We start from the raw sequence: 25,933 nt of genomic DNA on the forward strand, positions 1-25,933 counted from the left end.
TTGCTTTGGTGAGCTTCTGATTTTACTAGAAATATACTCTAAGAACAGTCGAGACGCCGCGCCTTGTGGAGGCGATGGGTCATGTTACTGGTTCTGCGATGATCTTCCAGAGCTCCTGCAGCAAACAGAGAAAAGGTTTCTGAAGCGCACATACAAGAGCATCACAATTTCATGAAGGAAAGTGATTCGCCAAGGAGAGCAGTTAAACAACACGCCAGCCATGGAGCAGGCGAGCTGGGGCAGGAGCGGGCGGGCGGCTTCCTCCTCTCTTTGTTGCTCTGGCTTGTTCTGTTTACTGTGGCAGAGGCTGGATGGATGAAGTCCCAGCATTAACGGAAGGGGCATCAGAGGATGTCACACAATCAGAAGAGACCAGAATAGCGGTGAGTCGCCACAATCTCTCCATTTTTGGGAAGAGCTTTATATACAGTTTTATTTTAGAGACAGGATCTCACGCTGTTGCCCAGGCTGGAGTGCAGTGGCACCATCACAGCTCGCTGCACCCTTGAACTTCTGGGCTCAAGCAATCCTCCCACCTCAGCCTCCAGAGTAGCTGGGACCACAGGTGTGCACCACCATGCGTGGCTAATTTTTTTTAAAAAATTTTTGTAGAGATCGGGTCTATGTTGCTCAGGCTGGTCTCGAACTCCTAGCCTCAAGCAACCCTCCGACCTTGGCCTCTCAGAGTGCTGGAATTACAGGTGGGAGCCACCACACTTGGCCTTTTGGGACGTCTTAGGCATCATGTACTGGGTCTACTGATTAGTAAGAAGTGTGTGTTCTTGGTCACGTGACACTACTCTTAATGTTGCCCAGAAGTGGCAGAGCAATAAATACAAGATCCTCCTCGCACACAAAACCACACGAATTCCATGCTGCCCTTGCTGAGGACACGAGAGAAAGCGCGAGGGCGGCAGCTCCTCATGACTCCCTCTTCCTCCCTTATTCCTTAGAACTAGGCCCGGGTCTCCGAAGACACAGAGAAAGGGAGGCCACAGCCAAAAGGCAAACAGAACAAAAGAAGTTAATTCTCAGTCTTTGGACTCCAGTTCACAGAAAAGCCTGTTCAGTCCGAGAAGCCGGTGCACTTCCACAGTGAAGACGTGACCAGCGGCCACCACAGCGGGGCCCCTGCACCAAGGTCTGCTACCCACAAACTTCCCTCCACTGACTTCCTGTTCCCCAAACAACGTCTGCCTCAGTCTTGCCTCCTCTGGAGTCTGAACTGTCCATGGGGGAAAAACGTGCTCTAAAGTAAAAGATAAGGTTCACCCGAAGGCCCCTCTCCAGACATGGTGGCTGCTCCCCCAACAGGTTCCCCCATGATGTAGCTCCCCCAACAGGTTCCACTACAGATGGTGCCCGGCACGCAGGCTTCACCCCCTGCAGGACCTAGGGTGGAGCCTGTGCCTGGAGGGCTTGCTTCATCACTTCTTTGCCCCAGAGTCACCCACTTCACAATAAAGCAACTAACGGCCCACTTCGGGGCCTGGACCTACCAGCTGCTGGATGCGCTCGTAAACCAGGAGCTGCGGGAAGGAGGCCTCCACGGGCTCCACCATGAAGCGCAGCTTGCCATCTGCGAGCTGCTCCAGCGCACGCAGGCAGGAGCGGAAGTGATCGTAGGCTTCACAAGTGACGTCCAAGTGTCTCAGTGTGAAGTTGAGCCTGCAAACCAGCCAGCCGACACACACATGGCCATCATCACTGGGAAGGGTTTTGCTGTTTCCGCCCATCTTGCTTTCCTGCCCCTCACTGATCTCATATCCCCTGGATGGGCTTTTACGGAGCACCTGTCTCATGCTGAGTGTCTGAGCGCAATTCCTTCCTACATCTGCACAATAGCCTGGGGGGTGGAAACAGCTAGCACTTTACAGATGTGGAAACTGAGGCTCAGAAAGCTGAAGTCACGTGCCCACAATGACACCGCTGGAAAGATCAAGACAGTCCTTGCCTCTGAGAAGCTGGAACTGGTATAAGAGGCAGATGCAGATCAACACTTGAGGATGGCCCTGCAGGTCCTGCCTGCACCCAGCACAGACTCTGGTGGCTGGAGCTGCGCGTAACTATCTGTGAAATGAATGAACAAGAGGCAGTGGCAGGGGGCGGTGCAGAGGACTCTGAGAGCGCAGAGGACAGACAGAAAACTGCTGGGAAGCGGGGGTCTGAGAGATTTCAGAGAGTGAGCGCCTTCAGAAACAGGTCTCCCAGCCCTGCCACTTGCCTTTCAAAAACTCAGTCTACAAGATGGTTTCACTTGAAATTCAAGCTGTTTGCCTTTTTCCCTTTTCTTTCCAATTTTTTTTTATTAAGAAAAATTCCAGACACGCAAAAGGAGTAAGAACAGTCTATGCTGGGCATGGTGGCTCCTGCCTGTAATCCCAGCACTTTGGGAGGCCGAGGTGGGCAGATCACGAGGTCAGGGGTTTGAGACCAGCCTGGCCAACATGGTGAAACCCTGTTTCTACTAAAAATACAAAAATTAGCCAGGCGTGGTGGTGGGCACCTGTAATCCCAGCTACTTGGGAGGCTGAGACAGGAGAATTGCTTGAACCTGGGAGGCGGAGCTTGCGCTGAGCCGAGATTGCACCACCGCACTCCAGCCTGGGCGACAGGGTGAGACTCCGCCTCAAAAAACAAAACAAAACAGTCTAATGATCCCATTACCAGCTTCAGCCACTGTCCACTTTCAGCCACTCTGCCACCTTGGCTCTTCCTGGGGCCCCCAACCTCCTCTGTGAAGCTGAAAATGTCAGTGTGTGTCTCAAAAAGATGGAGACCTTTTCAACTAAAGTTTAACAATCACCCTTTAACGTCAAATATTCAGTATTCAACTTTTCTCAACTGTCCTGATGTTTTTCCTTTACAGTTGATGAAATCACGATCCAAATGAGGTCTGTACACTGCTATGGCTCAGTGTGTGCCTCAAAGCAAGCCTCAGGATTACTGGTATCGGTAACGCTGCAGTCAATTCGCAGATACATAGAGCTTTGTACACAACCATGAGCGTGAATTTCCAGATGCTGAATTGCGGGGTGAGGAAGTCTGTTCAGTTTTATAGCTTTTGCTGTGGATTCCAAATGATCTTCAGAAAACTGTGGCATATTGTTAAGTATTGCAGGAGAATGTGTGTAGCTATCACAAGGTGGGCACTCAATACGTGGAACCTAACATTTTAGGATATTCAAGTGGAAATGTCTGGGAGAGGCTGTTGGGTGAGGAGCTGTCCGATTCAGCAAGAGAAAGAGACCCGGGGGAACTGAAGAGACAGACCAGACCGCACCACAGAGAGAACATTCAGGAAGAGAAGCTCTCGACAGTGTGTGCTGGACAAGCGTTGAGGCTCCAGTACAGCGGACATTCAAGTCCTTGTCTATCACTAGCTAGCTGTGCCCTGGGCAAGGCCCCTGGTGTTTCCCAGCCTTCCCCTCTTCATTGGTAAGATGGGACAGCAGTGCCTGCACATGGAGCTCGCATGCGGACTCAGTGCAGTAACGTACACAACGGATGAGCACACGCCTGGCACACAGCAGGTGCTCAATAAGTGGTGCTGAGTAACAGTCATGATGACACTGACAAGGACACAATTAGGAGGTGAGACTTCTGCCCACACTCGGGACACCAGCATGGTCCCCGTGATGCAAAGCTCACCTCTTCTCCACTGACAGAATGGCCGTGCAGGCATTTTTCAATCTGTGGGCGAGTCGGGAGAGGGTTTTAAATACAGCATCCGTCAAGTCGTCGTCGTAAAACACTGTGGGAAGCAAAAAGGCTGGCATTAGGGGAAAACACGCAAATATTAGAGAAATCGACTTTTCAGAGTGATCCGCACAGAGAGAATGCTTATCACCACGGAAAAGCAGCAGCTCCCAGAATGAAAACTGCAGACGTGGCCGGGCGCGGTGGCTCAAGCCTGTAATCCCAGAACTTTGGGAGGCCGACATGGGCGGATCATGAGGTCAGGAGTTCGAGACCATCCTGGGTAACACAGTGAAACCCCGTCTCTACTAAAAAATACAAAAAACTAGCCGGGTGAGGTGGCGGGCGCCTGTAGTCCCAGCTACTCGGGAGGCTGAGGCAGGAGAATGGCATGAACCCGGGAGGCGGAGTTTGCAGTGAACTGAGATCCAGCCACTGCACTCCAGCCTGGGTGACAGAGCAAGACTCCGTCTCAAAAAAAAAAAAAAAAAAAAAAAGAAAAACTGCAGACGTGGTGGCACATCCCGGAAAGTCACCTCTAAAACTGAACTCCGGGGGGAGGTGAGGAGAGACTGCACTTGACTTCATGCTGTGACAAAGGATGTGTATGGTGAAGGAGAAATTTTCTTACCTTCGGCTGCAAACAGGATGGTGGTGTGATTGTACAAGTCAGAAATTTCCTCTTGTGACCAACTGAAGGGGACCTCGGGATCTAAGAAAGAACAAAAGCATGCTTTGTGCCCATTGCCTTCTCTCCTGGCTACCAACTCTCACTGGGACTGACTGAAAGGCACTTCAGGAGAAGAAACAGGGCTGGGGGTAGCTGGGTGCAGTGGGCACCGCCAGGCAGACCAGATTCCCTGCTTCAGGCCCACTGCTGCCCACGTGCAGAGTCATGGTGGAAGAGGTGCCTTTTCTGCTGAGTGTCTGCTCTAGCCAGCGAGTAGCAGGCGGATTTCAGCCTCACCCGCCGCCTTAGCCTGTGGCCCAGTACAGGACGTGATGTGCCTCATCTGCCTGCTGGGTGGCCCAGGAAAACGGCTTCAGTTTCGCACTCACAGAAAGGGTACAGTACTACTTCCTCACAGGACTACGGGGAGGGTCGAAAGGCCTACAGTGCGCAAAGTGCTAGGCAGGTGACCGGTACTTAAGGAATGACTTTCCCCATCTGCCATGTGACGGGAAAAAAAAGACATCTTTATACAAAGAAGGAGCAAGCACCCAGGTCTGAAGTAGTCTGTGTAAGAAATACGGGAAACTGTCCTACCCGGAGGGCTTCCTGGCACCACTGTTTGTTGGGAAATGGTTTGTGCCCAAGAGTCTGGCAGACTTGGGTCCATGCCCCTACCCTGCTGTGTACCAGCTGTGCCCACAGACAGTCTGCACTCACAATTCAGGGATTATCATGCTACCACACAGGGAAACCACAACACCTGAAGAACAAAATGAACATGTGCCCAGCAGGCAGCAGGCGCTTGGAGAATGACCGCTGATGCTCATCGGCCAATGCAGAGAACCTGCCATGTGTGGGTGGGACAGTGGCAGCAGCTGGGGCTACAGCTCCATCAAGGCTACTGTACCCTGGCACTGAGGTACTACAAAGAAATCACTGAATCATTCTGGGGGACGTCCGAGAGAAACACACACCTGTGCAGAGGTCGTCCTTCAGCCAGTCCAGTTCTTTGACCTTAACTACACCACCTGCAAAAAGAAACAAAAAGAGAACCTTCCAAACTCTAATCAGGAAAAAAAGATAAACTTTTACACTATATACCAAGATCCATCTATCCACCCATCCACCCTTCCTCTCACCCATCCATCTTTACAGCCCTTCCATCTTTACAGCCATCCATCCATCCATCCATCCACCCACCCACCCATCTTCCTTCCCTCCCTCTCCCATCCATCTTTTCATCCTTCCTTCTATCCATCCATACATACATACATCCGCCCACCCATCTTCTTGCCCTTCCTTCTACCCATCCATCCCTCCATCCACCCACCCACCCACCTGCCCATCTTCCAGCCCTTCCATCTATCCTTCCATCCATCCACCCACCCATTTTCCTTCCCTCCCTCCCTCCCATCCATCCATCCTCTCATCTGCCCATCTATCCATTCTTCTACCCTCCCACCCATCCACCCACCCATCCTTGTTATCCTCCTTCCCTCCTTCTCATCCATCATCCACCCTCTGTCCCTTCCCTCCATTCATCTGACCCATCTATCCATCCTTCTACCCTCCCACCCATCCACCCACCCATCCTTGTTATCCTCCTTCTCATCCATCATCCACCCTCTGTCCCTTCCCTCCATCCATCCGTCCATTCCTCCAGCATTTTTTGAGTGCTACGTGTCAGGGACTGTGCCAGACATAGGGAAAATAAAAGATTTAAGAGTCATCTCCCCATCCTTGCAGACCAGCCCCCAGAGGAGACTGGCAGGTTAACCGACAACGGCAAGACTGTGGCTGAGTGGTTCAGAAGGATGAGGCAAATGCACAGGAGGAGAGAGAGGAACTCATGTCAGATGGCGGTTATCCGGCAAGGGCTTCCACCAGCGAGCTCCCTCCTTCCTCCCAGCTCTGCTGACTGCCTACTGTACCCTGAGCACTCAACAAATATTGTGACAGTAGAGAGCAAATGCAGACAGGGTACCTGCACCCACAGAGCTTGTAGTCCAGGGGGGAATGGAAAACACCAATAACTAGTCACACCGGCAGATGGTAAAATGCAATCGTGCAAGGTGTTCCTGGAGTCTGTTGGGGGCTCTAGCCTCAAATCTGGAGGTCTGGAGCCCTGAGCGTGATGAGGACTTGCCGGGAGGAGGGAGGGCAGAGCACTCAGGCGGAGGGAAGAGCAAGGGCAAAGGACTCAAGGGAAAGTGATTTGAAAATGAGGACGGCTGGGCTGGCGGGGTGGGGACTGCAGACAGGCAGGGGCCAGATCCCCCAGAAGATGAGACAAGCAACAGGAAACCACTGAAGGGCCTGAAGCCTGGGGGGCTGCACCGGAGGAGAAAAGGCTGCACTGACAGACAGCCCCGTTAGGACGTAATTGTGTCACCCATCACACACACCCATCCCTGCAGGCTGTGCAGGGAACAGACAGCCAGGCAGATGGGGGTGGGGCCCATCCGGGCAGAGGGACTGGCCTGTGAGTGAGTCCTGGCGTGCTGGATGCAGGGCTGAAAAGGAGACTGTCAGGCGGAGGCAGGGAGAGCAGGCCGGGGCTGGGCCAGGGAGGCCTGGCCATTCAAGGAGCTGAGACTTCACCCGTCAGGTGATGATGCCCCTGGAAGGTTTTCAGCAGCAGGTGAAGGGGACAGGCCTGCATCTGAGAAAGGGCGCTCTGGATGTTTCATGAGGACAGCCTGGACTGGTCAACTAAGGAGCTGGGGAGACCAGCTCGGGGGCCGCTGCCAGTGTCCGGGAGAGAAAGAGCTGGAGTAGGATGAGGCGGTGGATCTGGGAATGAGGAGGTGACCCAAGGAGCGTCCTCAATGCTCTGAAGCTCTCTGATGCCCATAAGATGCCTGCTCCCTTTACTCACCTGTTGCAAGGGACACAGGCGGAGCCCTGCCTCCCAATGTCATGGTCTTGGGTGTCTGTCCTACCTGCTAAACAGAGGAACCTCCCTCCCTGGCAGAAGACACTCTGGGCCTCACCTCCAGCGGCAGCCAGGTGGCTGTTGAGGGCAATGTTTCGCTGGCACATGGCCAAGAGATCTGCACCGACATCTGGAATGACAGAGGGCAAGCCATAAAGCGGCGGCCGTTACGACGCTTTTATCTCCACGTTTTTGCCTAGAGAGAGCCGTTTGTTATCAGCAGCACAACTGCAGAAATTAGAGAAACATTTCTCCTGCGTGTCTTACTGCCAAAATTAAATACGCTCACCTTAAGGCTCTTTTCATTATCTTGTTCCCTAAATAAGAGATTCTCATCCTGATGGGGAGAGACAGTGTGCATTCCAGAGGGAAGGAGTATGAGCTCCCAACATCATCCAAGCATATGGACCACGCACGCACTTCCTTAGATCATCCTTTTCATGTTTATAACCATCCAGGAGCCGGGATCATGAATCCCATTGCACGAATTAAGTGACTTGAGCAACGTCACGTAGCTAGTGAGAGCAAGAGTTGGGATTTGAATCCAGATTTTTCTTTTTTTATTTTTTATTTTTATTTTTGAGATGGAGTCTTGCTCTGTCGCCCAGGCTAGAGTGCAGTGGCCCGATCTCAGCTCACTGCAAGCTCCGCCTCCCGAGTTCAGGCCATTCTCCTGCCTCAGCCTCCCAAGTAGCTGGGACTAAAGGCGCCCGCCACCTCGCCCGGCTAGTTTTTTTTTGTATTTTTTAGTAGAGACAGGGTTTCACCGTGTTAGCCAGGATGGTCTCGAACTCCTGACCTCGTGATCCGCCCGTCTCGGCCTTCCAAAGTGCTGGGATTACAGGCTTGAGCCACCACGCCCGGCCTGAATCCAGATTTTTCTAACTCCAAATTTAGGCTTGTTCTTTGACACCCTAGGAAAACCGACTGGACCAGTTTTCCGGTCAGAAAGGTTTTCTTACGATTCGTCAGAACACAGAACAGATTCAAACAGGCTGAGCCCACTCTCTCAGGCGCGATTCACTTTGCTCCCACCCAGATCTCCCTCCCAGACTCCTGCTACTCTGACAAGTGGGATTTCTCATCATTTCAAGAACTGACTTGTGGTACAGTGAATCCTCACTGGGGGAAGTAGTGCTTTACCAAAAATAAATTTCTGATTAGAAGAAAGTGCGTGTAGAAAGTACAGGGTGTCTTGTTAATGACATTTGCTTGGTCCCCTGTGGGCGTGGACTCCCCCATCAACTGCAAACTCGCCGGGACTGGCGTCTGCACCCCAGGGGTCACACAGAGCCACGTAGGGGAGGAGCTCCCTGCTCGCAGAAGGGAGGGATCTGCCCTGTCTCCTGGGCCAAGAGAATACTGACACGTGTCTGACAGCACATGATGGGCTTAGCCTTTTGTGTGTGTGTGTGTTTTTTTTTTTTTAAACAGAGTTTCGCACTTGTTGCCCAAGCTGAAGTACTGTGGTGCAACCTTGGCTCACTGCAACCTCCACCTCCTGGGTTTAAGCAATTCTCCTGCCTCAGCCTCCCAAGTAGCTGGGATTATAGGCTCATGCCACCATGCCTGGCTAATTTTTTTTTTTTTTTTTTTGGTATTTTTAGTACAGACGGGGGTTTCACCATGTTGGCCGAGCTGGTCTCAAACTCCTGACCTCAGGTGATCCACCTGCCTCGGCCTCTCAAAGTGCTGGGATTACACGCATTAGCCACCACGCCTGGCCAGGCTCAGCAGTTTTTAAACTTTTATGATAGTTTCTGTCAAAAGCTTTTAACCCATAAAACAGGTAAGAGAGAAGCAGCTCTGTGTGAGTGGGGAAGGAGCCCTGGTGCCCTGAGTGCGTTCTCCCCAGCATCCCTCGGCCAGCTCCTGCGAGCTCTGCTCCATGCAACACAATCTGAAACCCCACCATGTGACAAGGGCGTTGCCCTGTGAGCCAGCAGGTCCACGGGCCTTGGGTCTCGTCAGCAGCTCTGGGTGACCTTGGGCCAGCCTCAATCTGCCCATGTGGACAACAAAGATAGGAACCCTGGGCTCTGCCCAGCATCACTGTGAAGTTACAGCTAGGCACTGATGCATCTGAAAGGACTTTTCCAACTGGAACGTGGCATCTAAATGCAAGCTTTCTTCCCCATGCTGGTAAATCTCTCTCGGGGATAAGACTTCTTTATATCCTGCTATTAGGCACCAGGCACAAAGCAAAGCTCTTGGACGCCTTGACTCTGAGAAGCGCTCACTGATAATTTACATGACATTGTCAAGAAGCAGCCAATAGCGTGGCTGCACTGTGGACTCCTGACCAGTGGTTAACTCAGCATATTTGAAAACTGTGCCTCAGGGACTGGTGATCTCTAGCTTCTTCCTTCCTATCTCAGAAACAACAGCGTGTGCCAGGAAACGTTCACTAGGAAGCAATGACGTGTAAACCACATCAGCGGATACCTCTTTCTGTCCAGCAGATATTAAAGATTTAAAATATAACAACAATGCTCAGTTGATGAGATCACTACTCTCTTGTAAACCGGTATATTAGCTCTAAAGAAAGCACTCCGGCACGTCAGGAGTCTGGTTAACTTCACTGGCCGGTTTTGATCACTGTACTATGGTTGTGTGTGACATCACCATTGGGGAGCTGGAGGAAGGGCACATGGCACTTGCTGGATTATTTTAAGAACTCCTTTATGAATCTGAAATTATTTCAAAATTAAATACTAAAAAAGAAATTAGTTGGCAACGTTCATTAAGAATAGTCTCACCCACTTCTAGGAACCCAGTGACAGGTTATTAGACAACGATACACAAAGATGTTCATTGCAATGTAACTAACACCGCCCACTCCTAGGAACCTAGGTGACAGATCATTAGACAATATACAAAGATGTTCATCACATCTTTGACAAATACAAAAAAACAAAACAAAAATCCCCATAGGAATGGCCAAAATGCTCAGCAGCAGGAGAAGGGTTATAAAAAAGATGAAACATTACCTGGTCATTACAAGTCATATACAATTTTTTTTGTTTGTTTTTGAGATGGAGTCTCACTCTGTTGCCCAGGCTAGAGTGCAGTGGTGCAATCTCAGCTCATTGCAACCTCTGCCTCCCAGGTTCAAGCCTCCCGAGTATCTGGGATTACAGGCACCCGCCACCACCATGCCTGGTTGATTTTTGTATTTTTAGTGCAGACAGGGTTTCACCATGTTGGCCTGGCTGTTCTCAAACTCCTGACCGCAGGTGATCTGCCTGCCTCAGTCTCCCAAAGTGCTGGGATTACAGACGTGAGCCACCATACCTGGCCTATATAATCATTTTTTAATGCCATGAGAAAATGCTGTTAAAATGTTCTCACTTATGAGTGGGAGCTAAACAATGGGTAAACATGGACATACTGAGTGGAATCACAGACACTGGGGACTCCAGAAGGTGACAGGGTGGGAGGGGTTGGGGATTAAAACTTCCCTATTGGGTACAATGTTTGCTATTTGAGTGGTGGGTCCACTAAAAGCCCAGATGTCATCGCTGTGTAATACAGAAATTTGCATTTGTACCCCCTAAATATATACAAATTTAAAAAAGAAAATGCCCTTAAAAATGTTTTTCAACATTTTCAGCAGAATACAGTGCTGCTGCAGCTTGATTTCAGCTATCATTTGGAGGAGATTCTTACAACGTAAGCTCCCTGCGGGCAGTGCCTAGTCAGCTCCACTCACTGCAGGGCCTCCTGCATCTAGAAATGAGTGGCACACGGCAGGTGCCCCATAAGTTGCATATTGTTGATTCAATCTAGGGACTGTAAAATGATGAGTAATTTTTATTTGCTGTTTTAAAAATCTCCTACAAAGAATGGGCAAGGCTTCTATAACCAGGAACAAAATAATAAACTTGTTTTCAAAGCCTTCTAACAGGGTATATTCCTCCTGTTTTTGGAGATATTTGCTCTTTCTCAGGGGTGGGGAGAGAGGTACTAGCAGAGGCACTAGGCACCTCCTGAAGGTGCCATCAGCCTGATAGCCATTGGGTGATGCTGCTGCCACGGAGTCGGTATTGCTGGGTCATTCTGATATCACTGAGAAAAAATGGAGAGTGGAGAGGGCCAGGGGACCAAAATGGCAAAATCAACAGCAGCTAACATCCAATTTCCAGTGCCTCTGCCTCTTTTTTTATACACTCAGTGCATGCTTTGTGAAGGTGACTACTTCCCTGCAGCCTGAGATGTCACCTCATTACCTGTACAATAAACGGTCCGTGCCGCAGTGGCTGCGATGATGCTAGCAAGCCCCGTGCCGGCCCCGAGCTCCAGCGCCGTGCATCCTCGGAAGAGGTCCTGTCGGAACAGGATGTAGTCCGCCAGGAGCAGGGCGCCCCGCCATACCTGGAGGGAAGAGGACAAAGAGCAACACACAGCGTGAGGCTCTGTAGAGACCGTCAGGATTACGGGAAGCGGACAGGACCTACCCACCTGCTTGCCAACATCCTCCAGGGGCGTGGCCATGGTGTGCTCTGGATGGGACAGAAACCAAGAGAAATGCCCACTGTGAAATGGGGATGGACAGAAAACCACAAGACAGGACTGCACGGCAACCGCCAGCATGGTCAGACGTGCGCCAGAGGTTGAAATCAGGGGTTCTAGAGAGCGGCAGAAACACAGGCTGTGCTACTGGTTGAGAGGCGACTTTTGAGCACCACTCAGAGGCCAGGAGCTTTTTGCAATGGGGCTCACACTCTTTCATGTAACTGGGTATCTCTGCCCTACAGCCCAAGGCTAGGGAGGGTCACAATTAGGTTTTCACCCAATTTAATCACACACACATGCAGTGCACTACTTTTTTAATGACCAATAATTGCAAATTTACACTCATAATATATTTATTTATATACTACTAATAATCACAACTCATTCAAAAGTAATTTCTTATACTGAGAAACATACTTCATTTTTTTCCTATACTTAGAAATATACTTCTACATTAGAAGTTAACAAAGTAAGTTTAAATTTACATCCTTTTTAAAAAAGTTGAAAAGAAGTATAAGTTAGTATAAGTATTCTCAAGTGCAAAATACAATATATTTTGTATTTATAATACATCCTAACAGGATCAAATTCTGGTGGATGGGCGAAGAGAATGGAAATATAAGATCAAGAAGAAAAGGAATGAAGCAAAACATTTTTTGTTGTTAAGTAAGAACTTGCTTCAAGTATTTTTAAGTGAGATGGTAATGGCTATCGCCAATTGCTCTGTCTGTCCCCAAACCAGTAGAGAAACCTACTGTGTAGGGTCCTCTTGGGCACCTGGACCACTGTTCTCTGAGGGTTCCTCCTGGGAAAATTTGGCCAAAGATTTCGGTCCTATGTACAGTTAGAATCTCATCTCTGAATAAAGTGACTAATGGATCGTCCACCAGCATCTTGGCTAGATTTGACATAGTGGCTTATAAGGCACTTTTAATAAAACATGTTTCTTTCAGAATGGCTTCAGATTGCTATGGCCTAACATGGAGTCCCCTGGTTTGAAACTGCAACAGAAATATACCTGCCGAGCCACCTAATGCCAAGTTCCTTCGCTGAACCAACGTTCATTAGACAGATATGTTCTGTGAGCCAGCCCTGGGGCCATTGAGATTCTACTTGATTGGCTCACACCTATTTTACAGAGAAAGACACCGACTGAGGCTCAGCATTACTGTTTGTAAAGTTAATAGAAAAAAAAAGCACCTTCTCTGCATGAGGCACTGGGCTAAATGCTTTCTCAATTAATCCTCAAAATCGCCCAATGACAGGTTCCAGTGTTATCTTAAAGATGAAGAAAAGGTGGCTGGAGGAGGTTAGCAGGCTGTGTAGGTCACAGAGGGGGTGAGTGGCAGATGCAGGGTTCCAAGTCAGGTCGTCTGCAGTTTTCTGGCTCTCTCTGTTTTGAGACAGAGTCTCGCTCTGTCACCTAGGCTGAAGTGTGGCGGCACGGCCAAGGCTTACTGCAGCCTCCACCTCCCAGGCTCAAGTGACCCTGCCACCTAAGCCTGTTGAGTAGCTGGGGCTACAGGTGCGTGCCTCCATGCCAGGCTACATTCTTTTAGTTTTTGTAGTTTTTGTAGAGGTAGGGTCTCATCATGTTGCCATGGCTGGTCTCAAACCCCTGGGCTCAAGGGATCCACTGCTTTGGCCTCCCGAAGGGGGATCATAGGTGTGAGCCACCGTGCCTGGCCTTTTCTGGCTCTTCAGCTTGCTTGGGGAAGGGAGATGTAGAATCTGAACCATGCTAGGGACGTGGTTTAAAAGCTCGGGGCAGAGCCTCCAGGATGAAAGGCACAGGGACTTGCTAGGCAGGCTGAAGGCTTGTGTGCTTGTGCGTGGAGGGGAAGGGGTGTCTGTGGTCTACACCCCCGCCCCAGGCTCTCTGTGTCAGCACACCTGCCCAGTTCCTCTTCCCCAGTCCCACCCATGCCATCTCCTGGGTGTGGCTCGTAGCCTCCTCTCCTCTCCTCTCCCTCCATTGGCCTGGAAAAGCTTCCTACTCGCCGTCTGCTCCCTAACCCCAGCTGTCCTAAGGGTTCCTGCTGCCAGGGGAACCCTCCCAGAGCGATCTCGGTCCTACGTGATTGGTCACTTCCTCCCAGGGGTCTCGTGGACATAAGTTCTGCCTCCCAGCTGTCCTCAAGGGGTGGCCAGCTTCCCTTGAGGGAGAATGAGGACTCTGAGGTCAGAGACCTGCATGAGAAGACAGTTTTGTCATCTCCTAGCTAGGTGACGAGTCACTTAACTTCTTGGAGACAGAGCCAGTTTCCTCTTCTGCGAAATGTACAAGTAGCCTCATCCCTCATTTCTAAGGCTGTAACAGGGTTTAACCAGATAGCGCTTCTGAGAGAGCGCAGGCTCAGCAGACATCTGAAAACCACTGAGGCGGTCAAGGCCCCTAGCCCTTGCACAGGTGGAGGTCACTGAAGCCCAGAGGCGGACATGACCAGCCCAAGGTCATAGTCCGAGAAAAAAACATCTAATTAGATCAAAATGTGTCGAGATGGCTGGGTACAGTGGCTCACATCTATAATCCCAATACTTTGGGAGGCTAAGGTGGGAGATCGCCTGAAGCCAGGAGTTTGAGACCAGCCTGGGTAACAAAGTGAGACCCATGTTTTTCTAAAGCCAAATAGAAATAAAAGAGGATTTAAAATGAAGTCGTTTGGGAGTCTGACCAAAAACTGACCTAAGATGTGCTTTCTGCTGATGTTGATGACACGAGAAAACACCAGGGCAAATTAACAAGGGTGAGAACGAAAGGCTCAGGGACGGATCAAAGGAAGAAGCGGATGCCGTGTGATTCCCTGGGACCAGAAGTAAAAAGCCAGAATGAATTCCCCAGGAAGCCGAGTGTGGTCATCCTCAAGGGCACTCTCCTTTCTTGTGTCTGACATCCTCGAGTCTGGAGTGCAGCGATTCCGAGGTCTACCCGACCCCTGCCCTGTTTCAGGCTATTGCTAGTGTTTGAACGGGTAAATACGCTTCTTCATGACTCATTGGATAGTCAGAGATCACAACAAATACCCAGTACGCCTGCCCTGGGCTGGGCCCAGTCCAGTCCAGGCAGCTGCGTAGGGGTAAGGAAGGAGGATTCAGTCCAGGGGTGGAAGCCCAGGTGACTTAGGGACCTCTCTATCCAGGGCCATCTTGTGGCTCCCACTCCCATGAAAAGTCAGAGTTTATATATATTTAAATAATTCCAAAGGTATCATGAGAACATAAAAGGCCAGCCTGAGGAACTATCCCCATGAGAAACTCTAGGGCTAGCAATGGGATGAGACAGTGTTAGAATCGCACCTGTCCTTATCAGATTCTAGAATTACACTTTACCTCATTTGCAAACTGGGTCCTGAGACCTGCAGGAACCTAGACTCTTCATCAGCCAGTCTTCCTCCTCCCAGCTTGGGCCAATCCCCAGGACGAGGCTCACATTTGTGGAACACTGAATCCGTGCTAGGCACTATGCCAAGAGCTTTGTATGTGCCATCTCTTAATTCCTCACAACTCAAGGAGGTTGTACCCGTTGTACAGACAAGAAAACTGAGCTCAGAGAGGCTAAGCGACTTGCCCAATTCTCCAGCAGGAAGGCATGGGACTCAGAATCTGATGGCCTGAGTTCTAGCCCTGCCTCTCTCGAGTTCTCTTGGGGTCTCATTTTATCTCTACAATGGGGGAAGTGAACATAATTTCCTTAGAATCCGGGGTCTGTGGATTCCTAGCAGATCCCTGGATAAACTTTTTAAGGTTTTGTCAGTCCCTTGGAATAGTTAAGAAAACACGTTTTTCTTTTTCTTTAGAAAAACCAGTTCCTCAAATGGGTCTCTAACTTGAAGAAAATGGGCTGATTTATGGGTCAGAGGAAGAGGGTAGTGAGGAGAACGACGTCTGTTTACCATCTGCTCTGCCCAGGCCCTGCTCCTGGCGCTCACGGGGCATGTTTCACTAAATTACCACTAAAATCCAGGGAGAGTGGTCCCCCTGACCCCATGTGGTTCTGAGTGGGTAAGACACTTGTCTCTGGTCACCTGGCTTGTGAAGATGGAGCTGGGCTCAAAATCCAGCCCTGCAGGATTAGATCGAGTTTTGCAGATGAAAGCGATCTAGCCAGTTTGAAATAATCACGAGTTACCACCTACGTTCATGCGTTAGCTACCTTTCCACTCTCCTCCCTCAGGGCAGGTAGGGAGCTACTGACAGCTGAAAATGTGAACATCCAGGTGTACAGACAAGGGGGCCTCACCATGAGGTCACCGGAACAGGGCAGGCGGGGAAGCTGGTCATAGGCTGGCCCCTTCTTGAGGGACTTTGTTCTTAGCTTACATGATGGTAAATTTCCAGAACATTCACTAGAGACACAACATTGACTGTGGAGTAACTGACAGGTTTGCTCCCCAGCTCGGGGAGGCTAATAACAGTGAGTGCTCAGAGGGAAATGAGCCATCATCGGCCGCCCTGAGAAGCAGGACTTTCCAAGCCTCTTTCGAATGCTCCGCCCTAATGGTGTGGAATGAGAGCACAGGCTGTGGCGTCAGACAGACCTGGGTACAAGTCTCAGCTCTGCCACTGACGAGCTGTGTGACCCTAGGCAAGTTCCTCAACCTTGCTGAGCCTCAGTCTCTTCCTCTGTGAAATGGGAATACTTATCCCTACCTGCAGAGGCCATGAGGGCAGAGGTCACCCATGGGACACATGGAGCAGGGTTCTGGCGTGAGTTCCATGTTGCCCTCTCTGGGACAGTCTAGAACAGAGGCTGCCTGGTACCACTGTGCAGGCGCTCAGTAACGTTTGCTGAGCAGATAGATACAGAGCTGCTGTTCTGTCTGTTTTTCAGAGTGACCCACTGACCCCCATTCTCTGACCAAGGCCAGTGCTGGGGGAGGCCCTTCCCTGGGAACTCAGACACCACCAGGGACTCTGGATCTCAATGAACAGCTTCAAATCACAGATCTGCTCCCCAAATGAGCAGCACCAGGGGGAGGCAAAGCCCTGGTGTGGACACTGCATGGATCTGAAGCTCGCTCACCACCACCAAGCTGCATGGCACTAGGCCTGTCACTTCCTCATCCGTGCACCCGCTCAGGCGGGGCTGTACAGACTAAGCCACTCGAAACTAGTGAAGATATCCAAAACACAATAGGTGCTTAACCAGCAACGATTCCTGGCCTAGTTCCCTACCGGTCCTGGTGTTTCTATAGTGCCAGGTCCCTAGATTTCAAATCCTAGAGTCACCAAACCCCTCTGCTCTGCCCCAAAACCTGGGTAGCAGTTCCTCTTTCATCCCACCTCTGAGTATCTGTCCAAACCTCTCCCCTGTCCCACTTTTCCCGCCACTTCATCACCTCCTCTTTCTTGCCTGGCTTCTAGCTCCCAGCTCCCAGTCCATCTGACTGGTCCATGCCCCATTCATTTTCATTTACATCCCTCTCCCTCTGCCACACTCCAGCTCCGGAACCTCCCATAGCTCCCTACTGCCAGCCCAGCCAGGCCAAGCCTGTCCCACACCCTCAACATGCTGAGTTAGAGCGGAGCACAGATGCGGGAGGCAGCAGCAGGGAGGCTTCCTGGAGAAGGTGTGGCTGAGCTGGAAACTGTACGGCAATGGGGAACATGTTAAGGGAGCAGAGGCTGGGGGCAAGCACTCTAGGAAGGAGGCACAGTACAGAGGAGGAAGCGCACAGGGTGAGGCTGTGGGGGTGTGAGCCGTAGGAGTGACTGGGGTTGTAGAGAGCTTCCCCAGTCTCACCCGAGCTGGTTCTCATAACCTGTGCTGCCTGGCCCTGCAGAGTCAACACGCAGATCATACTGAACCCTGAGCAGCGACACTGTGGAGTCACCTTGGTGACAGGTGGGCCACACCACACCTCTATTTACCTATTCTGATGATATCGTGGGGGCTGCCTTGTGCTTCCTCTCCCAGGATGTCGTCTTCTTCCTGTGCTAGAATCATGGGATGTACCTTGTCTCTCGGAGGCCCTGCTGGGTTGGGATCAGAGGCGGCTCGTGGTCTTCTCACCACGTCTAAATCCCCATCCTCATCCAGCTGAGCTTCAGCCGCTTCCCGGCCGGTGGTGTCAGCCCCGGCCTGGAGGGAGAAACCCTCATTACTGTGGCCACTTCCTGGAGGGGACCCTGTGCTGCCTGTCTCGGCAGAAGGAGGCTCCTTGGTGTGAACATCTCCGTGATCGCCACTCTTGGCCCCTGAATCTGTCCAAGAGTCTTGGCTCCATAGAAGCTTGAATTGGGACAGGAAAACTGAAAGGCAAGACAAAACGCAAAATGAGAATTCCAAGATGTTTTCTTTTCTACCTTCTTCTTCGAGAATAGCAGTTTACCAACAGGAAAGATTTGTAAAGGCCAGGTAGAGATATACTAATGCCAGCAGAAAAGGGCCACTTGATTCAGATGGGACCACCACCAGCTGGGAGGCGGGGGCCACCACCAAGAGCAGCCCCCATTTCCTGAGAACCTATGAGGCACTCGGCTCGTATCATCTCATTCTATCTCCACAGTCGCTGTGAAGACAGCATGATCAGCTTCATCTTACAGACCCAGAAACTGAGGCTTAGAGGAGTGAGCTGACCCAGGGCACACAACTTTCAGGAATGAGCTCAGGGGCCTCTCCTCTAAGCTCCCACAGCGGCCCGGGCTTATGCCAGTTTTTGGATCTGTTCCATCATCCATCCATTCATCACTGAACACTCATTATGTGCCAAGTACCATGCTAGGTGCTGGGGGTACAAAGCAGAATTTGATATGTTAGGGCCTTACATTTTAGGAGTGAAGTCGGGGAGCAAACATTAAGCAAGTAAACAAGATAATTACAGGCTGTGTTAATTACCAGGGATATAGTAAGACTGAATTCTGTGTGACACAGATGTGGCAAACATATAAGGCAGGAGTGAGCACACTTTGCCCGTAACAGGTTAGATGAAAAAGTTTTTCGGCTGGGCATGGTGGCTCACACCTGTAATTCCAGCACTTTGGGAGGCCGAGACAGGCAGATTTCTTGAGCCTAGGAATTCGAGACCAGCCTGGGCAACATGGTAAAAACCCTTCTCTACAAAAAAATGATCTGGGTGTGGTGGCATGTGCCTATAGTCCCAGCTACCTAGGAGGCTGAGGTGGGAGGATCACCTGAGCCTGGGGAGGTCGAGGCTATAGTGAGTCAAGACTGCACCACTGCACTCCAGCTTGGGTGACAGAATGAGACCGTCTCATAAAATGTATCTATTTTCAAGCTTTGTGGGCCCCATGATCTTTGTTGCAACTCCTCAACTCTGCCCTTATAGCACAAAAGCAGCTGTAAAAACACGTAAATGAATGGGCATAGCTGTGGCTTCATAAAACTATTTATAAAAATAGCTGCAGGTCAGATTTGGCTCACAGGCTGCAGTTTGTATACCTCTGGTATAATGTACCATCCAAATTAGGGCAGGAGGGCAATGAGAATTATTAATAATCACACCTTAGCAAGCTAATACAGGGTAGTTGGAGTTAGGGATGGTGGCCAGGGATGGGTTGTCGGCGGAGATGATACTTGAGGAGCCAGGGAGGGGAGGAAAGCAGGTGTTTCCTCCCTGGCCTTGTATCTTATGGTTGCTTCCCTCCCCTCCCTGTGTTTGAGGGACAGAAAGAAACTGACAGTGGCTACAGAAGAGCAAGGGAGAGTGACATAAGGGTAGGCACACAAGCAGAGGCTGGGCCAGGCTGACCTCTCAGACCAAGTTGAGGAGCCTGGATATTATTCTGAGAGCAATGCAAAGCCACTGGAGGTCTAACTCAGGAAGTGCTGTGATTTGATCTGCATTTTCAAAAGATGTCCTTGGCTGCTGCAGAGATTAAGTGGGGAGGGTGTGCAGCAGTGAACTCAGTGGGAGAAGACACAGGCAGCCAGGCAAGCAACAGAGGTGGCTGGACTAGGGTAAAGGGAGTGGGGATAAAAAGTAGAGGACAGGGCTGGATTACAGGCTCACACCTGTAATCCCAGCACTCTGGGAGGCCGGGGTGGGAGGATCACCTGAGGTTAGAAGTTAGAGACCAGCCTGACCAACATGGTGAAACCCTGTCTGTACTAAAAATACAAGAATTCGCTGGGCGTGGTGGCAGGTGCCTGTAATCCCAGCTACTTGGGAGGCCGAGGCAGGAGAGTTGCTCGAATCCAGGAGATGGAGGTTGTAGTGAGCCGAGGTCGCACCCCTGCACTCCCCACTGGGCGACAGAGCGAGATTCCGTCTCAAAAAAAAAGAGCAGAGGGGACAGATGGAGCCCCAGCGCTCTGTCCCCCCACTGGACCCTGGGCTTGCTGACGGCAAAGTTTGGCTCATTCCTATCTGCATTCGTAGCATCAAGTCCTGGGCCAGGCGCACAATAGGTGCTCAGGAAAGCACAGGAGTTTGCTTAATGAAAGTGGGGGGGCAGCAGCTTGCCTGTAATCCCAGGGACTCAAGAGGCTAAGGTGGAAGGGTTGCTTCAGGCCTGGAGCTCAAAACCAGCCTGGGCAACATAGCAAGACTCCATCTCTACAAAATAAAAATCAGCCAGGTGTGGTGATGTGAGCCTGTAGTCCCAGCTACTCCAGAGGCAGGGGAAGGAGGATCACTTGAGTACAGGAGTTTGAGGCTGCAGTGAGCCATGACTGTGCCACTGCACTCCAGACTGGGTGACAGAGTGAGACCGTCTTTAAAAAAAAACAAACAAAACAAAGCAAAACAAACCCCCCCCACAAAAATTGCAGAGTACAAGGTTTAAAAAAAAATTATAATAAAGAAAAAAAAGGCACTTAAGAAGTGGTCTAACAGTTACATAATCCAGTCTTCCCAGTGTTTTCCCCAAAAAGATGAGTATGAGAAAGCAGAAAACAAAATAGGATCCGCAGGGCACCTGGGCCCAGGACCTTACCTGGCTGCCCCACGCTGTTCAGCCGTACCATGAGGTGTCTATGATTTGGGGTGTAGAGGTGGACGTCTGACAGTACAGTGTCGCTTCTAAAGGTGACCTCGTCCATGGCTACAGCAGGAGCCAGCTGCACCATGGCCTAGGCTCCACCTTAGTCCTAGGACAGGAGCCCCTCAGAGGTGAGAACGGGTCCTTAGCATGGCAGGTCCCAGAGAAGATACTGCAGACAGGCTCAAGCTGGCAGCTAGCAGTTTAGCATCACCCTGGGAGAAGGTCTCAGAGGCTTGGCCAGGGAAGAGAATCCAGCTGGAAATTAATTGTGTTATTTTGTTTATATTCATTATATTCATTTCACTCATTATATTCATTCATATATTCATTTTCATAGTAACCTTTTATTTACAGCAAGGGACATGCATTTCCATTTATAAAGTTTCCTTTCCCTTCTTATTTTTTTCAACTTTTACAAAAAATTTCAAACAGTAAAGATATAGGGGAATATCATAACCATAGAACTACTGCTTAGATTCAGTGATCGTCACCATTTTGCCACATGTGCCTGCCCTCTCTGGTTTCTTCTCCTTGAGCTGAGAGTACACTGCAGACATCATGACATTTTCCCCCTAAATTCTTTAATGTCTGTCCCCTAAGAGCATTTCCCTATATAACCATAAGACCATTAACAAATCTAATTAATAATTCCCTAATAGCATTTAAAGTCAATTTCCTCCACCTGTCTCCCAAAGGTCTTTGAGGCTTTCCCCACCCCCAAACTAGTATCCAATCACAATTTACACTTTGCATTTAGTTGTTATGGCCCTTTACTCTTTCTTTTTAATTCTAGAAGCTGTTATCTTCTGTCCCCATATCATTTGTTGTTATAAAGCTTTCCTATTTTAAACTATGTTTTATTTTTAAACATTTCTTTTTAGAGACGGGGGCTTGCTCTGTTGCCCAGGCTGGAGCACGGTGTGCAATCGCGGCTCACTGCAGTCTCAAACTTCTGGGTTCACACGATCCTCCTACCTCAACCTCCCCAGTAGTTAGGATGGCAGCTATGCCACCATGCTTGGCATTAAATTTTTTTTTTTTGGAGAGACGAGGGTCTCACTATGTTTCCCAGGCTGGTCTCAAATCCTTGGACTCAAGCAATCCTCTCACCTCAGCTTCCCAAAGTCCTGGGGTTACAGGCGTGAGCTATCATGTCTGGCCTAAAGCTCTGCTACTGAATTTAAAAAGGTGAATGGAATTAGCCGGGTGCGGTGGAGAACGCCGGTAGTCCCAGCTACTTGGGGGCTGAGGTGGGAGGATCACCTGAGTCCAAAAGGCGGGCGTTGCAGTGAGCCGAGAATGCGCCACTGCAGTCTGTAGTCCAGCCAGGGTGACAGAGCAAGACCCTCTCTCAAAAACAAATTAAAAAAAAAAAAAAGTGAGAGGATTTAAAGGAAAAGTAATTAAGGGAATCACTACACAGGTGATACACAGATACAGAAAAATTATGCAGGTGATACATCAATAACTAAAACTTGGAAAACCATGGTTGAGGCAAAGTTGTCAAAAACAGGGGGGATCTCCCTCCAAACACATGTTTCATCTCGTGGAAAAGTACCATCAAACAGCAGTAGTCTCATGGGCTTTCAAATTGGACAGACCAGGTGGGGATCCCTGGTCTCTCACCTCCTAGCCATGTGATCTCAAGAAAATACTTCACCTCTCTGCATCTGTTTCTTCAGCCACAATCTCATGCAGTGTTACTGGGTGGGTAAAGTGCTGAGCAGAGTCCTGGGCTCACAGTAGGTGTTAATAAAACACCAGCAACCTCCTTGTCCTGGGGTTGGTTTCAGGTATTTGACCCAAACCTGCCTGTAACCCCTGACTGCCTACAGAAGCTGTTCCTACCTGGGTAGATGTGTTCCCTAGGCATGTCATGAAATCTCGCCAGGCCCCCGTTTCTTCAACTGCAAAAAGAGGTCATCATGACTCAGGGTGTCCTAACTATCCCAGTACACTGCCGGAGTTCCTACATTTAAGTGCTTGCTGTGGAGTAGCAAAAGCTGTACCAACAAAAAATTTTTTAGGAAAAAGATGATTCCTTATTGGTCTCCATGCTAGCTTTCCCACTCAACACTATAAAGCCATCAAAATGCAAGTGGGTTGTGAAGAAAGTCTGTGAATCTGGCAAATCAATGCAGAATTTCATGGTGTCATTGAAAGTGCTGGACCTTCAGGCAAACACTGTTAATCAATGGGATTGGCAAAATTAGATCAGATTCCAGAAGAGAAAATACAGCTTATACCTACCACTTATTTCAAAGGCAGATCAAGCTCTCTCAGGACTTAGAGATGTCCTGGGGGAAAACTGAGAACTTTCACATATAGTTTCTGTTTTTAATATTGCTGTAAAAATAAAAAATCAAAAGCCATTTCTTTGAAAATGGAACCAAAGGATGCTATTTCTTTTTTCGCCACAGTGCATTTTTTTTTTCCCGAGACAGAGTCTCACTCTGTTGCTCACGTTAGAGTGCAGTGGTGCCATCTCAGCTCACTACAACCTCTGCCCCCTGGGCTCAAGTGATCCTACCTCAGTGTCCCGAGTAACTGGGACTACAGGCACACATCACCATGCCCAGCTAATTTTTGTATTTTTAGTAGAGATAGGGTTTTGCCACGTTGGCCAGGCTAGTCTTGAACTCCTGACCTCAGGTGATCTATCTACCTTGGCCTCCCAAAGTGCTGGGATCACAGGCATGAGCCACCACACATGGCCCATAGTGCAATTTTGTTGGAAAACTTACATCCCAGAAAAATCAATGTTCTTTGCTTTTTCCAAAAGTGAGCATAACATTACACACTAAATTTTAAGTATAGACAAAAAAGAAACTCAAATTCTTAATCTCTAATTGAATTTTCCATTTTTAAATTCAATCCAACCGGGCTTCCCAAGAAATGCACACTGCAATGTAAGTCCCAGGTGAAGGAGACTCCCTTTAAGTGGTTTTCCCTAGAATCAGCTCTGTGGGAATAAGAAGGCCCTCTTGAACCTACCTCAGGGCCTGTGTGAGGAGTAAATGAGACAATGATCACTTTTAGGGCTCACGACATATAGTAAACGTTCAATAAGCAACAATAGTAAGTACTATCATTATAGCAATATGATGATTAAAGTGAATGCTGGGAAGAAAGAAAAAAGGTAACAGTTTCTCTAGTCAGGAAAAGTCTCCCTCCAGGAATGCAGGGTCTGTATGCATTTGGGGCTCCTCTCTTCACTGGGCAGAGCTGAGAAAGGAGCCCCAGGTTGCAGATGGGGACCCGCCCCGCCACCTCTCCATAGGGCTGCAAGCTCATCCCTGCAGCAGGAGCTAACGTGTTCTTGGCTCTTCTAAGGCTCTGGGGACTAGACTGAGACGCTGCCTAGACTGAGACGCTGTCAGCCTTCCTCTCCTATAGGTCCCCAGTCAGTTGTCCCAAATAAGCAGTTTGCTGGGATCACGGTGTTGAAATAACTTCCCTCCTCTTTCTTTCTGATAAGTGCAACTCACTCAACAATCAGGAATTTGGCGCGATCCCATAACGATTTAGGCCAGGAGCTGGATAACGGAGGGTAGGGTGTGAACGCCTGTGTTGGGGGTGGGTAAAACGTAGCCTGGCCACGGCGCGCAGAGTCGTAGTGAGGGGCTCCGGGGACGTCCCTCGTGGGGCTCCTCGTCTTCTTTGTCTTGTCGCCTTCCTAACGCCACCCTTGTGGGTTAACTATTGCCCTCTCAAAAGACAGTCACAGGTCGGGCACTGCCCTCCCTTCCTAATCTTGAACCGAAGGAGAGGTGCCTGGACCCAGGACGGAAACTCAGGTGAGGACGTGGACTTCTTCCCCCAACACCTGTGTTCAGAAGGGGAAACAGGCTAAGAGTGGGGTCGGGCCTCAGGGATCTGGGCCTCAGATCCGTGGGAGCTCGGATTTCAAAGTAGGCTCGGCGCCAGGAGGTTCCCTGCACCCTACCCTGTCCCGCCTCTTCTCCCAGTCACTTACCCGCCGCGGGGCTCAGCCTGGGGTCCCATCCGACCCTGCTGTCGGTCGGTGGGACTCAGGCGGCCGCCATAACAGGCGGTCTGCGCACGCGCGGCCCCGCCCCCGCGTGCAACCATCTGACCGCAGCGCACCGTGGCTCCACCTACCTGCCCGGGCCGCGCATGCGTGCGGGGGTTGCCGGCAGTGTAGGCTTCACTCTGGTCGCAGGTGAGACGTGTTTGCTGAGGGGACCCGCCTAGGTGGGAACATCTCCTCACATGTGTGGCCAAACTCATTCCTCTAAAGGAGTTAAATAGGAGTTAAATAACTCGCCCAGCTACTAAATGGTAAAGCCTGGATTCACCCGGGGTGTGGGATCCAGAGCCTGTGCTATTTAACCAGCATGCTACTGCATTTATTATCACGAGTGTAATCGTTATCCATGCTCTTAGTACCCATTTGTTTGTTTGTTTGTTTATTTTTCTAAGATGGTCTTGCTCTGTCACTCAGGCTGGAGTGCAGTGGCGCAGTTTTAGCTCACTGCGGCCTTGAACGCCTGGGCTCAAGGAATCCTTCTGTTTCAGCCTCTCTAGTAGCTGGGACTACAGTTGCGTGGCACCTTTTTTTTTTTTTTCTGGTAGAGACTGTGTCTTGTTATGTTGCCCAAGCTGGCCTCGAACTCCTGGCTTCAAGCAGTCCTCCTGCATCGGCCTCCCAAAGCTCATAAATTACAGGCATGAGCCACCACGCCCAGCCAGTACTCGTTGTTATTAATAGGTGGTAGTGATTTCATTAATTCATACGCTCATCAAGTTTCCAACACCAAGGGGGTGGGACAAAGTGGCAAACATAAGAATCCATGTTTGCTCGTTTTTTCTTGCCTGCAGAATTTCACAAAGCCTCTGAGTTGGTGACCGAGCACAGCTCTCCGAAGAATGCCCTGAAGAGGATGAGCAGGAGAGAGCACAGGTTCTCACATCTCTTGCCTGAGTGACTGCATTTTTAGAAAAAGTACAGTCAGTGATATTGGCCCTTTTCTCAACCTGTGTGTTCAGTGACATCATGGAAGTCAGCCTGGCCACAATGGAGTAAGCCAGGGGATGGGCCGTAGGAAACGATACATAGGTAGCCAGGGTTAGAACTTTTGTGACATTGTAAGAACTTCGGATTTTATTGTGCGTGAGATGGTGAGCTGCCAGGGGTATACACC

The 25,933-nt window shown here is 50.0% G+C and overlaps 3 protein-coding genes across 4 annotated transcripts in view; 1 reads left to right on the plus strand and 2 right to left on the minus strand.

Annotated features, from left to right (window-relative positions):
• Positions 1–24,884, minus strand: METTL22 (methyltransferase 22, Kin17 lysine). 2 transcript variants are annotated; one of them, XM_050774399.1, is made up of 11 exons: positions 24,745–24,884; positions 20,721–21,023; positions 17,694–18,074; positions 11,769–11,809; positions 11,537–11,681; positions 7,366–7,437; positions 5,347–5,400; positions 4,331–4,411; positions 3,652–3,754; positions 1,500–1,668; positions 1–115 (listed from the first exon to the last, which is right to left on the minus strand). In XM_050774399.1, exons 2-11 carry the CDS (start codon positions 20,851–20,853, stop codon positions 80–82), a joined length of 1,215 nt encoding a protein of 404 aa, XP_050630356.1. In that variant the 5' UTR covers positions 20,854–21,023; positions 24,745–24,884; the 3' UTR covers positions 1–79. The 2 variants fall into 2 exon arrangements, with proteins under 2 accessions (XP_050630356.1, XP_050630357.1); XM_050774400.1 differs by lacking the exon at positions 1,500–1,668 and having other exon boundaries at positions 24,745–24,847.
• TMEM114 (transmembrane protein 114) overlaps positions 1–25,933 on the plus strand; it is a 996,508-nt gene that overhangs the window by 889,165 nt on the left and 81,410 nt on the right. The window lies entirely within an intron of this gene.
• The window catches only part of PMM2 (phosphomannomutase 2), a 278,683-nt gene that overhangs the window by 172,155 nt on the left and 80,595 nt on the right, over positions 1–25,933 (minus strand). The gene's annotated exons all lie outside the window — the stretch shown is intronic.

This window comes from Macaca thibetana, chromosome 20, assembly GCF_024542745.1.
Source record: "Macaca thibetana thibetana isolate TM-01 chromosome 20, ASM2454274v1, whole genome shotgun sequence".
Lineage (NCBI taxonomy): Eukaryota > Metazoa > Chordata > Mammalia > Primates > Cercopithecidae > Macaca > Macaca thibetana.